This window comes from Urocampus carinirostris, chromosome 12, assembly GCF_059441175.1.
Source record: "Urocampus carinirostris isolate Australia breed hairy pipefish chromosome 12, RoL_Ucar_1.0, whole genome shotgun sequence".
Taxonomy (NCBI): Eukaryota; Metazoa; Chordata; class Actinopteri; order Syngnathiformes; family Syngnathidae; genus Urocampus; species Urocampus carinirostris.
This window is the reverse complement of record NC_142360.1, coordinates 34,712,745-34,726,551: the sequence shown is the minus strand read 5'-3', so window position 1 is coordinate 34,726,551 and position 13,807 is coordinate 34,712,745. Positions and strand designations below refer to the sequence as shown.

Sequence of the window (13,807 nt, the reverse complement as noted above, 5' to 3'; positions counted from 1 at the left end):
TTACTGGTCTATATTTAGCTGATTGCATTATCGGCTTAGGGTTAGCTTGCTATCATTCAGCGTCGTCATTTGGAGCGGTGTCTCAGTTTTTCCCCCGGGGTTTCTAAGGACGGCGAGAGTCTGGGGGCAAGCGAGCTAACCTCTTGGGGAAGCTAAAGAGAACCGTCGGCGAGGAGCTCCGAGCTTTTCCGAAGCTTTGGCGGGAGGACGAGCCGAGAGAAGCCGAGCGAAAAGCGAGTGAGCAACGGAGAAATGTCTTCAGACGAAGACAGGGCCAAAGAGATTCTCAAAGGTTTCAAATTGTATCCTTTTAAGTAATAAGGCTTACGAGGGCGCAGGAGGTTGAGGTGGGGCTTAGCTTGAGAATGCCGTTAGCTAGTTAGCCTCCATGCTAAAGTGGCCGAGTGAGTTCGATGAAGGTGGTGGTCAAAATAGTGAGTCAAATGACATCAAATTCTGTTTTAGTTTTTTTCACATCTTAATTCTTTTGGTAGATTTATTTTCCGTTTCTCAAAATAAATAAAAATTGGGCTTGATACAAGTTAAATTGCTGGACGTCGTGATGGATGTCGCGAACCCTCGCTGTAAGGCGGTTTACTTTTCACGGTCTCGTTACGTCACTGATTTATATCCTTTTCTGCATTCTGATTGGCAATAGTTGTTTCTACTTACTTTTTTTTCATTTTAAGTCAAGTCGTGTTTATTTGGGAAAACCCCTAATCACAAAGAGTCTCAGGGCTACACAGATTTTTGCAAACCACAGACTATTATTACACCATCCCCTGATCTAGAACCTACATGAGGGCAAGGGAAAAATCAAAAACCTCGACATGAGGAAAATGAAGAAACCTTGAGAATAAACCGCACATGTGGTAATCCCCCTTCCAGGATAACCAGGCTGCAATGGATGTTGCAATAACAAATAATACACCGATATTGTGAACAAAAAATATAGGTTATTCATATGCTATAGAGGAGAAGTGTGTTTTAAGCTTAGATCTAAACATTTCCACTGAGGTTGAAAATCGGATCCCAGTATTTATTTGTTGACAAATCTTTTTTCAGTAATTTTATTTGGTAAAGGAAAGCTTGAACCTGTCTAAATAGTTTGTTCTTTGGTTTCAGTGTAATTTTTATTGTATAAAAATGGAAACGTACGCCCCGCCCTAAACAAGAATTTACTGAACCCACGCTTAAAGATTATTTGAGACCTTCGATGAACTTGAAATTCCGTCCTTTTTCTCTATGATCAGTTTCTATCATTACAAAAAGTTTCAGAAAATAACCATATTTGATTAATGTGTGCGTTTTGTGTATACAATTTTACCGTTAAGACCTGTCGGTATATAAGCAGAACACACTCTATTATACGAATAAATTAAACCAGAACAAATAAATTGCGACTAATAGTCAGAAAATATGGTATATGTAGTGTTAAAAAAGAATAAATGTCTTGGACTTCTTGAACTTCTTAAATAATTTTACATATTACCTTTGTTTATTGTTGATGTTGACTATATTTTGTGTTATGTGACCCAATGCAACATCTATTGCAGCCTGGTCAAGGGGATTTGCCTTAAGTGGCCCCTTCTCAAGGTTTCATGTTCTCCTCATGCTGTGGTTTTTACATTTTATTTTCTTGCCCGCATGCCAGTTTCAGATTAGGGCATGATGTGATTGTGGCCTGTACAGTCCATTGAGACATTTCGAGATTCAAGGCTGTACAAATAAATATGACTTGACAAATTTAGACTAAACTATTGTTTGGTGGTTGTGGCGACTCGTAAATAGGGTGAACCTTAGCTATAACTTTTCATGGTCTCGCTGCATAATGGATGGTTTTCTGCATTCTAATTGACTAAAAGGTCATCAATGATTGAAATTATTTAAAATAAGTTGTGAAGTATTTTTTGGGTAAATGCTCGGGCCCTTAAAAAAACCTGATGGGTTTGGCCTATCACAGAATGAAATCCTGCAATAAACCAGGGTATTTGGTCGTGAACACAATTTAAGTCCTGAATCACATCAAATAAATAAAACGCAAATTTAGTTATCATATTTGAGGCACTTTGCATGAGATGGATTACTTCATCAAATGTGGCCTTAAAAAAGACGTTTTTTTGGCGGAAGCTTGACACCCTTTCAATGTCTTGAAAAAGACCCTTTCACTTTTCAACCAACTAAAGAGATCTCTTTGTGGCACCTTGACGTTTTTCTTAACGTCTTGAAAAATATGCTTTTCAGTTTTCAACTATCTCAAGATGTTGTTTTTCCTTTTGGTTGTAATATTTAGAAATCAGGGGGGGGTATATGTCATCGTTCAGGTTTATGGATTTAATCTTTCTTTTTCTATTAAACTATGGTACCCAATCCATCAATTTTGGCCTGGATCAGACTTGATGCCAGTTCTATGGATTTGAATTTTCCATACAAAATATGTATTTGAATTATTCTTCACTGACAGAAAGTGTAAAAAGCCTGTGAAGAAATACTTCTTAGGCTTAAAGTATTATTGGTTAGTATGTCTAATGTATAACCATAAATCTGCAAGTGCAAAAACCAGGCCAATTTTAAAGCATTGATACTTGCTACTATAGTGGATACACAAGATTTGAAATTGGAATGACAAATAACACAAAAACATTTTTTTTGTTTTTGTTTATTGTTGTGTTTTTGGCATAGAAGATTTTGACCAAAATATTAAATTTTAGCCTCAGCATTAATTTTCAGCAGCTTCTACATTTTATTTCTAGTTGATTTCATTGATGTATGGCAATAATTCTTTGCAATAGTATTTCAGATGTTTATTAGCGCGACCCACAAATTATTTTGTGGAGGGGTTAACCACAACATGTAAGATTTGTGAGTAGATGACTAAACGAACTGCACCTCTATTATTTAAACGAGAAGTTTGAAGGTTGTTGTATTTGACCTGGATGGTTTTCATCACTTTTTAGAAGTGACCCAAGTATTTTTTCACCAAATCCTAAGTATTCACCCAAATTTGTCCGCCAAGTCCCAGCGTGAACCCTGGCTCTGAAAAGTGCCGATAGCTTCCTGCAGCTGATCCAGGATCAGCGCAAGTGTGTGCGTGCCGGCCAGGTCAAGCCTTGGATGTGGTAAAATAAGGCATAAATCCAGTGCCATCGGATTTAGTGCCTGCCGGAACACTGAGACGCTCAGTCCTAGTTAAATTGTCCCGACCAAGATTTCCAGGGCTGTCTAAAATATTTGCCCTGCAAAGGAATGTTTGACTGCTGATTTGCTATTTGCAATTGCTACTTTCCTGAATCAATTTAAGTGTTTTCTTTGGAGGTGCTCCTAGTGCAGATGAAAATGGACCGTCAAACGCTCAGTCAGCATGTTGCAAAAAAAATTGATTTGGTTGTTCCCAAATAAAAAGGCAAAAAAAAAAAATTGTGCAGTGAATAGCTGAGTCAGTCTGTTTCAGATGTCGGCACCATTTATTCAAGACAAATTTGCTAACTTTTCTTACATTTTAAAACTAGAACATCCATTCTGACAAAAATATAATACATTTTGGGCTGCCTCTATTCAAGTAATTTGATCTGAAGAAAACATTCCTTCCTTTGATTTCAAGTGAGCTTACCTGTGAACTACGCTTAACCGGAAGTAAACGATAATAATAATAGCATTTACACAAAAACTGTATGTAACTTGTATATAAATATACAATTCTGTTTTGGGGAAAAATTATGTCATGGTTGTTTGAATCAAAATTGTTGGAGCTTTTCTAACTCTTTTCATGCCATTGACGGCTATGTATGTATTTTAGTTTTATTTCTTTTTTGGGATTGGGTTACTGAATGGGGTAAATGTTTCAGTTTGTAATATATCCGCAGATAAACCATTCATCTTTTGATGTCAGGTTATCTCGCGTTCAAACTACTTTTAACAGGAAGTAGGTCTTAAAAAGAAAAGCAGTTGCGTCAAAGCTGAAAGTAGTTTTTTTCTGTAAAAATTGCATATTAAAGAAATTGTGTTCTATGGAGAAATGGTTTAGGGGTTGTTTTTGATCGAGATTGTTTTTTTCAAACGTTGCACAAATTGTAAGATTGCCGTAGCAAACCTTTCCTCTTTTGATGTCAAGTTACCTTACGTGTTAACTCTGCTAAACAGGAAGTAGTCATTAAAAACAAATAAACCACATTGGAAGTGGCTTTTTCCAGTGTAAATTCTGAAGAGAAAATAATGTTCTATTTTAGGTTAAATAGTGTTTCTTTTGAATCAGAATGGTTGGAGCTTTTTGTAAGCGTTGCACAATTTGTAAAAGTTCATCTAAAAGACTGGCTCTTTATTTGATCATCAACTGTTACTAATTGAAAAACATCCATCCATCCTTTATCTGCGCTGCTCATCCTTAGTAGGGTTGCGGGGTTCTGGTGCCCATCCCAGCTATCTTCGGGCAGTGGGCAGGTGACACCCTGAACTGGTTGCCAGCCAGTCGCAGGGCACACAGGGACTGACTGCTCACTCACTCATTCACACCTAGGGACAATTTTGACAGGCCATTTCATCTGACTTGCATGTTTTTGGAATGTGGGACAAAACTGGAGTGCCCAGAGGAAACTTGCACAATCAAAGGGAGAACATGCAAATTCCACACAGGAGGATTCGATCCCATAACCTTAGAACTGTGCCGCTAATTAAAATACAATTATTTCTTATTTGTCAGTGGGATTTGTGGCTTGTTCTAACCTCAAATTGACGGAAGTGGACATGTTATACTTTCTTTGTGCCGTTTTGGCCGTAGAGCAAAGCGTTTTCTCCTTTTGTCCTCGGAGTTTCTCTCTGGTGACAGCGGCGTCCCCGGAGCTCGCCATTGCACGCTAATGAGTCCCTAGTGAGCCGCCATTGGCGACTGTACTACCGTTTAAAAACCTTATCATCATTATCGTCTACTTCATCGCTTGTCAATTAAAACTGCTTTTGTGGAGAGCGTGCTGCAGCCGGAGGATTTATTTATCCTCACTTGAGAGGATTAAGAGAACCTTGCAAGTCAGCATGCGTTAGTTAGTATGGGGGCGGGGCTACCAATGCCGCCACCATCCGTGCCCTATCCCTCAAGAGCATACCTGTAATATTTCACCTGTTTGAGGGGCGCTTCCTATAATTTGAGTCCATCCATTCATTTTCTGCACCGCTTATCAACAGTGGAGTCTCGGGGCTGATAGAGCTCATCCCAGCTATCTTCAGGCTGTGAGTAGGGGACACCCTGAACTGGTTGCCAGCCTTTCTCAGGGAACACAGACAACTTTCGCCCATTCACATTTGGGGACAATATGGACTGACCAATTAACCTGGCATGCATATTTTTGGAATGTGGGAGGAAACCAGAGTGCACAGAGGAAACCCACGCAGGAAACCCTGGACCTCTGCACTGAAAGGCATATATATACAGTACAAAGTCCAATTGGCCACCTGCGTGTTCCTTTCACTAATTTACTCGCGCACACCAGTGGTTCACAACATTTTCTATACCAGGGACAAACTTGGTGTCTGACAATATTCTCGCTGCCTGGTCTATCATAACATTATTAATAAACGCTAGACCAGTAAGGATCTAGATAAGATGGGAAAATGCATTCCATTTTTATCTCATCGTTACACTATCTACTCACGGTACCACATTGTTTTAATACCTTTTCCTCCTTTACCTACAATCCTAGTGTCTGGTGGTTAGGATTCAGCGCTCTCGCCGCTGCAATCAGTTTGATTCCCATTGCATTCAATGCTGAGCAGATTTGATCAGCAGGCATTGTTGCCGGTAGAATCTCGTGTATAACAAGCACCCTAACTTTTATTTTTGTGGGGAGTAGAAAAAAATTGAGTATACACAATAAATACGGTATAAACAAACAATAAGGCAACTTATTATTTATGTGGGTCCTAGTACCAAACAACCAACTGCCTGTTACCGGTCCACGGCCCGGTGGTTGCTGACCACTGTTGTAGACAACTTAGTTTTTTTTCTTATGACATTTGTATTTCTATTTAGCCCTTCTCTTTATGGGGGGATTTTATTTGTTTTTTCAATTTTTTCTTGTTTTTTGTGCGTGTCTCAGCTTTGTTTCCTTTAAAAAAAAATTGCATGCAAACTTTTTTAGAAAAAATAACGATTTTATTTTACTCTTTTTAAACTATTTTTTTTTTACCCTTGAGCTCATAGAATGTTTATTTCTATGCATTTTTTGTACAATTCTCAATTTTTTTACTCTTTGTGGTTTCAACGAGACTTTTTTTAAATATTATTTTTATGCAGCCTACTATTTAAAATTTTATTTGTTCATTTAAAATATTTTTTTTCTAAAAATTGCTACGAATTTTTATTACTATGCAGCCCTTTTCCATTTATTAAGTGACACCAGGGATCTCCAACGTGGTGCTCTTGGGCACCAAGGTACCCTCGAAGGCCAGCTGAAGTGCCCACAGACCTGTTATGAAAATAGCTCAACAGTGCTGGGTCATTGTGATTTTCCAGTAAAATTATCTTTTTAATAATTAACCTAGTGATGACATTGTCATAACGTGATGAATTGTTATTTAGAAATCCACATCGAACTGGGGGGCTTTGCGCTAATTAGGAACAAAAAGTAACGCTCAGCTTGATAAAGTTTGGAGACCCCTGTTTTACACAATTATCCGTTTTTCTTTGACTTTTTTGTTGTTTTCTCCGTTAGCTTTGCATAAACTTCTAAGCCAGTTTTTGTGACTTGGATGGCTCATTCAAGGTCCATTGTGGCCTGAAAGGTTATTGTTTTCGATCAGGCAAGGGCAGATCACAGGAAATGGACACACACGCCCTGCAAAACAAGTATTACTCTATTGGCTTAAAATTGTGCTTATTTCACAATTGTTTTGGTCTTGTTTCTCAATTAAAATGGGAAATGACATTTTTAGAATGAGCTAAATTATCTACTGTATGCCATATGGCAGAGAACTGTACTGTACTCCCATTTTTTCCTGCTGTATAAATTAATTTTGCACATTTTAGGCAATCATTTCCCCAATTTACTCTAAAAGTGAAACTTTAAAAATGAAGTCAAATTAGAAACAGCTCTTAATTTAAATGAATATCTTCATTTACCAGATAAATAACATACAAATACAGGCAAATATTTTTTTTACCAGATGATGAAGAAGTTAAATGTAGTTTACAAGAAAATAATCACAATTCAGGGTAAGAAATCCTTTTTCTAGTGCACATGCTGCAGTTCTACTTCAGGTCACAGGTGCCAGTTGTAAGTAAAAGTGACTACCTCCACAATGCATCTTTTAAGCTTTAAAACAATCATTTTGAAAATGTAAACAAACAAGGTTTCAGCCCTAGTGGCTGCAGGCCAAATGCTTTTGTGCATCTGTCAGCGCCAGCGGGTGTCAAAGCATTGTGGCCGGTTGTGTGTGTGTTTGTGTGGGAGGCCACGCTGGCGCTAAGTGGTCTATCAAGGGCCCCGGCAGGATCCGACATCGAGTGTTGGCTGAAGGTGACAGTACGCACAAGAGGGCTGTCTTCAAGCACATTGTGGAAAAAAATAGTTCCTGATCATTGACACTTAACTGGCCGACATCAGAAACTGGATGAACCTCCGAGATGCCGAGACGGGCAAAGTTCTGTGGCAGGGGACTGAGGACCTCTCTGTTCCTGGTGTGGAGCACGAAGGTCGGCTATCTCGCTTGACGCCCACTGACCAGTTTTTGGTCCAGTTCTTTAATCTCTTCTCCTTTTCTTCCAGCTCGTGTCCCCAAAAAAATTCTGAAGTGCAAAGCGGTTTCCAGAGAGCTCAATTTCTCGTCTTCTGAGAAACTGGAGAAGTTCCGTCTAGAGCAGAAAGTCTTCTTCAAGGGACAGTGTCTAGAAGGTTGACATTGTTTTCGTCATTCACACAGTACGCATTGTTGATGACAATGATACTTTCCCTGGTGCTAAACTTTGAACTCAGGCAAATCTACCGGGGTATGACAGTGTGGCGGCCCTAATCATTTTCAAGGTTTTGGTTTCTAAATGATTAGTTGTTGGGATCAGCAATTTCAGTTTAATATATCCTATAAGAGACAGGGATATGTGAGAAGTGAAATTAAGTTGATAAGATTTACTCAAAAGTTGAATTGAACTGTCTTTATTGCTTTTGATAACAACAGAGTGAATCATTGTATGCAATGATACTAGACATGGCACTCCAAGGTAAACGCGTAAAATAGACTTTAAGAGAAAACTAAAGGATAGTCAAAAATGTTTACAACGTTGTGCTTGGAGACTGGCCTATGTTGTAATAGTAGTGCAATAACATTTAGCAGCAATAAAAATTCCCAAATAAGTTGCAAGATATATATTTCAGTTTTGTAAGGTTGTTTAAGGGGGTGACGGCTTTGGTTAGAAACTATCTCTGAGCCTATTAGTCCTTGTTTTTAGGGACAAAAAGAAAACTGAAATTAGTGTTTTGTAGATCCTCTTTTTGGAGCCTCTAAACCAGAGATTTCAAACTCTGGTTGTGGAGCCAGTTCTAGACTTTCTGTTTTCAGACAGGCTGGATCAGTAAAAGATTGTCAACTCCAATTTTTAGCTGTTTTTCTGTGTATTTCTTTATCATTCAGACTTCCCATCATATTATAATATCTTATGAACAGGGATCTTTTCTAAACAAGACATGTTTATGTACGAAAAATGGGGAGAAAGTATTTATTTTATGTTTGGCATCGAATATGATAACTGGTTTAACAGTTGAGGGAATGCAGTTTTTACACCTGAACCAACTCTCCATGCTATACAAACTCAACACATCCATCTAGTGGCCAAAGAGAGCATTTAGTTAGAATTTATCTTAAAATTGAATACTTTTTATAGAAATGACCTAGAGACTCGTTTCTTGTTTTGACATATTTAGAAATTTATGACAAGCAGGATCCTATAAATGCTTCCAATGAAGGCTTCGATTCTGCTTGAAGCTATTTTTTAACCATTCTTATTCACATAATATCTTCAATTTAGTCAGCCAATTTGGGTCTTAACTAGAACTGTGCCTCTGTTGCTTCTTTTTTCCTCCAAGTTCTCACATTGCTGAGATCTCAATTAGCTTTTGGTATGCTTCCCTTAAATCATATCTTTTAATTATTTTTTGTTTTTGAGTCATTTGATAGTTGTTTAGAGGCTCCCGTGTTGCCACTATTTACAGTATATGCAAATAGTAAACAACTTGCAACTGACCACCTTAAATAACTGATGGCCATCCTCTGTATATTTGGATCAATGAGTTCAACAAAACCATTTTGTGTTCCAAAAATATGTGCTAAATCAAATCAATATTACAACAAATTGTTGATCCCAACAATTAATTATTCATGAAGGAATCTCTTGAAAGAAAAGTCCATTGCGCCCGAACTTTTTTTATACAACTGTAATTGACACTGTCTTTTTAATTCTACTGTTGGCAGTCATTTAGAACAGTTCACTCCAGTGGGGTTTTCTATTTTTTATATATATATATATATATTTATACTGACATGACACTTTTATTTTAAAAATTCCTGCTTAACTTTGTGTGGCCAGAGTGGTTCTTCGAGTTTGGCTTTGTCATCCCCAACTCCACCAACACGTGGCAGTCTCTGATAGAAGCAGCGCCCGAGTCCCAGATGATGCCCGCCAACGTCTTAACGTGAGTTTGATGACATTCGGGCCGCTGCCACTTCCTGTTTCTCTATTAACGGCAGTAGCTCAGGAGGTAGAGCGATCGTTTTAGGATTAAGGGATCCCGGTTCGAATCCCGGCTTGTCCGTGTTACATGTCGAAGTGTCCTTGGGTAAGACACTGAACCCCTAATACCCCCAATAAGCAGGTTAGCGCCTTACATGGCTGCACAGATCACGGCCGCTATTGGGAAATGTGAAGCACAATGTAAAGCGCTTTGGGAAGTCATTGACTTGAAAAGCGCTATGTAAATGCAGATCATTTCATTTAATTAACTCATTCAGTGCCATAACATATAAATACGTTTTCAGAAACATTATCCCTGAGTGCCAAAACGTAAATGTGTTTTTTTCTTGTGTTTGGCACAGATCAAGCCTCTGGGAATTATTTTAGTTTGATAAATCCATCCAACCATTAAATAGCAGAAGTGGCTTTAATTAGATTTTTGTCCACGCATTGAGAAAGCCCCCGCTTCCTGTATCCAGTGATTGAAGTGTATAGGCGTAGTGAAGCAGTTTGGTCAAAGTTGCAACAATATAAATAAGTACAACCAGTTAACGCTTAGATTTTTTTTCTGTCTTATAAGTCCCTTAGTCCTCATCGGAGTAGAGAGGGATGACTGAATAAAATAGTGAGAGCTATCCGGAAACGTAAGGCGCTGAAAAGTTTATTCATAAGTTCAGTGTCCTTGCAATAAAATGTTATTTTGCAAGCCAAATACCTTTTTGTGTTTATGGAAAGCATTGTTTAGATTTTGGAGGTACCACATAAGCAAAAAGTAAAAAATAACACAGAAGTGAAACTTATGAGAAAGAAAGGCTTTTTGTGAAAGGATGCATTTCAAGCAGAAGTTTTCTTGGGAACTAGTATTTTCAAGAAACTTGGCAATGATCAACTGTTGTTTACTAAACGGTGGTAAAAGCCAGGCACATACTTTTTGTCCAATGAAAGATGAGGTTTGAAACTTTCTTTTGACATGTCCTATGCCTGTATAACTACAGAACTACATTTTTGTGGGCCTTAAAAATGCGTGAAAATGGCAAAATTTTGCTGGCAACGACCGTCTCTTTACAATTAAGAAAAATGTCTGCCGTTGAATGAGATCAGGAGAACCTTTTCTGAAATTTTATTTCCTATTGCTGACATACTTTCACCTTCTACAACTCCAAAAGAGGCCCTCACCCCCTGCAGTTGAGTCCTTTAAAAAAAAAAAGTCTTAAATCAGGGGTCTCCAACATGGTGACCACAGGCACCTCCTTAAGAGAACACTGGAGTAGCCCGACGACAATGGCCCATAAGTAACGGGTCCTTGTGATTTTCTAGGAAATTGTATTCCTAAATGGCATGATGATTTAGTGATTGACTAAGCCTGTTTTAAATGTACATCTATTAATTACAACCTGGTTATAACAAAGCTACAGCATGACAATAAAAACATGGTAATTCTTTATTTAGTGATGCCTATCAAACTTGTAACCCTTCGCACCAAAAGTTATCAAAAAGTTGCCCTGATCTCCAAAAAGTTTGGTGACCCCTGTCTTAAAACAACTTTTTACCTAAGAAAGAAATCATTTTATGGGCTATCCAAACAATAGTTCAATATTTAATATTTAAATCTTTTTTTTTTTTTTTTTTAATGAGGATGTGTAATGTGGACGTTTTTTCTATCAAAAAAATGTGACAGTTTAAAATGGATAAAAACTTAAATACTGTTTTTCTTTCATTGTGACCATACTTACTGTAGTCAATGTTTAGAAAAATACTTTTTAGAACCTAGTTTTTTAAACATTATTGTATTTTTTTAAACAAATGAACGACAAACTTTGTGTTGAAAAATGTTTTCCTAATTCTGCCCTATATTTTGTGAAACATGTTTGCCAAATTTTCTCCAGATATATTCCATGAGGCTAAAATGAAAATAACAAGAATACAAAATAACTCAAAAAATTAAAATGAAATCTTTTGAAGAATGTTATCTCATGATTTTTTTCCCACTGGAAAAAAATGATGCAATAGTTGGTTAGAATTACAAATGATGACTCCTTGTTACTTACAAGTTTTCTTTTCTTTTTCTACCCATTCTGCGTTTGTGTATTAAGTGCCCTCAACAAATAAAACATTTTGTTTTGTAATGGCTTTGGCTATAAAAGTAATTTGGGGATTTTTTTTACATTTTTTTATTTACTTAATCGGTTTTACTAGATTTGAGTCCTTGTTTCTCAGTAAAGTAAGACAAAATAGACATAGAGGTAAAAATTTTAAAGAAATTATATATATTTTTTCCCACTGAATAAAACAAAAATAGATTTTAAAAAAACTGTGTTGATGGATTTTCTCCGGAACAGTTCCATATTGTATTTTACCCCCACGGCCAAATAAATACTGGATGAAACGGTTGTATCCCTCTGTGTATAGTGAGTCTGCTTTTGGGAAGCCACGTATTGGATTGTCAACCATTCATTGGGACTGCTCCCGAAATGCAATACAGTATTCCCTTTCTGGTCCGAATATTGTCTCCATCAGTGTTCCCTCTTAGCTGCGCACTGCTCGCAAATTCTCAGCGCACAAGAAAATCTAGCCAGCGCACAATAATGAGGGCTCAAAATTACTAATTAAGAAGCGACTTAAGTCAAAGTTACAGTGCATGAAGGTAAAAATACACGGGTTCCCCTAAATGTGTGTCCTAAATCTATCTATCTATCTATCTAAATGCAGTATTTTGAAGTCGAGTCGAAGTAAAACAAAGTTGAGTTTGTCGTGAACCGGCTTACTAAAAGGAACCGGCTCTTTCGGGTCCTAAACGGCTCTTCAGGTTGTTTTTGCTTCTTTAATCCCAACATGACCAAATATTATGTAAAACTATGCACAAAATGAATTAAAAGAAGGGGGAATACAACAAAAAAGAAAAAATACCAAAATGAAAAAGAAGTGAAAAGCTGAGAAAAAAAGAAACAAAAGGAAGAGAAAAAAAGAAGGAAAAAAAGATAAGGAAGAAACGTAGGAAAAAAGTAAATAGAGAACAAAAAGAAAAAAGTAACAGCTCGGAAAAAATAAACGCAATGAGACTTTTTTTTTAAAGGAATTTTTAAAAAAAGTGGGGGAAAAAACACAGAAAAAAGAAGAGAAAATTTGTGTTGCATTCAAATAATTTCCAATTATATCAAGTGAATCTTGTTGCCAACATTTTACTTCCACTAAAAAAATGTGATTAAGTACAGTTCTGTATCTTACAACCGACTAAATAAGCCCCCAAAAATGTTAATATTATGCGACAAAATAGATCAGGGGAAAAAAAAGAAATCAATATCTTAGGAAAGAATTGTAAGAACAATCGACGTTTGTAGGCCATACAACCTTTGCAATAGTACATGAGTCAATTCATTCAAAAGAGAAAAATAATTTTGCGTTGCCGGAAACGCAGCAAAATGCCAAGTTTTGGACATGTTTGATAATTATCTTGCCACACTTGGGATTGCTGTTGCTCACTGTTGTTTCAAGCGTTGCTCACCGACTTTTACAGGGAACATTGATCTCCATGGACATGTAGTCGCTGTTTTACGGTAGTAGTTTGTGTTCTACTCCTGGTAGTTGGCTGTTGATGTGCTTCTTTAGATATGGAGATAGGAGGGCCCTTTATTGACTTTTTTCCTTTCCTTTTTTCTGTGTAGCGGCAACGTGATCATCGAGACCAAGTTTTTTGACGACGACCTTCACGTTAGCACGTCGCGTGTGCGCCTCTTCTACGTCTGACTCTAAAGACTGCTATAGCCGCTCTGCACCCGAGGAACAAATAAAAGAATGGCGCCTCCTTGTGACTGTAAATACACGAGCGCTGATCCAAATGGGCCGGAGTCTCCTTTTACCGATTGACGAACAAACAATGCTTTTTTTTTTTTTGCTTGCATTGACTCAGGAACATTGGTTTTTATATATGTTGACTTTCATTTTCCCGAATAAATCCTTTTGGAGCTTAGCCGACATTGTGTAGAAGATTCGGCCTGCTGACGCAATGTGACTCTGTTCCTTCTGCTGGTCTCTGTGAGGCCCAGACAGAAAAGGAAGGGAAATTATATTTTTTTGCTAAAATGTAGGCCTTTTATTTCC

At 37.5% G+C, this 13,807-nt stretch overlaps 1 protein-coding gene across 1 annotated transcript; it reads left to right on the top strand.

Moving 5' to 3' along the window:
* The first annotated feature begins 10 nt into the window (after positions 1-10).
* pde6d (phosphodiesterase 6D, cGMP-specific, rod, delta) lies at positions 11-13,713 on the top strand. Its single transcript, XM_088350378.1, has 5 exons — positions 11-302; positions 7,593-7,681; positions 7,755-7,880; positions 9,566-9,671; positions 13,372-13,713. The coding sequence occupies exons 1-5, from the start codon at positions 253-255 to the stop codon at positions 13,451-13,453; spliced, it is 453 nt and encodes a 150-aa protein (XP_088206504.1). The 5' UTR covers positions 11-252; the 3' UTR covers positions 13,454-13,713.
* Positions 13,714-13,807: the final 94 nt, after the last annotated feature.

What these genes read in the sequence shown, in the direction of transcription:
- pde6d (XM_088350378.1), top strand. Translation starts at nt 253, where the DNA reads ATGTCTTCAGACGAAGACAGGGCCAAAGAGATTCTCAAAGGTTTCAAA. An exon ending in TCCTGGTGTGGAGCACGAAG is followed by an intron (nt 7,682 to 7,754) that starts GTCGGCTATCTC and finishes CTTTTCTTCCAG; the next exon opens with CTCGTGTCCCCAAAAAAATT. An exon ending in CAAGGGACAGTGTCTAGAAG is followed by an intron (nt 7,881 to 9,565) that starts GTTGACATTGTT and finishes TTGTGTGGCCAG; the next exon opens with AGTGGTTCTTCGAGTTTGGC.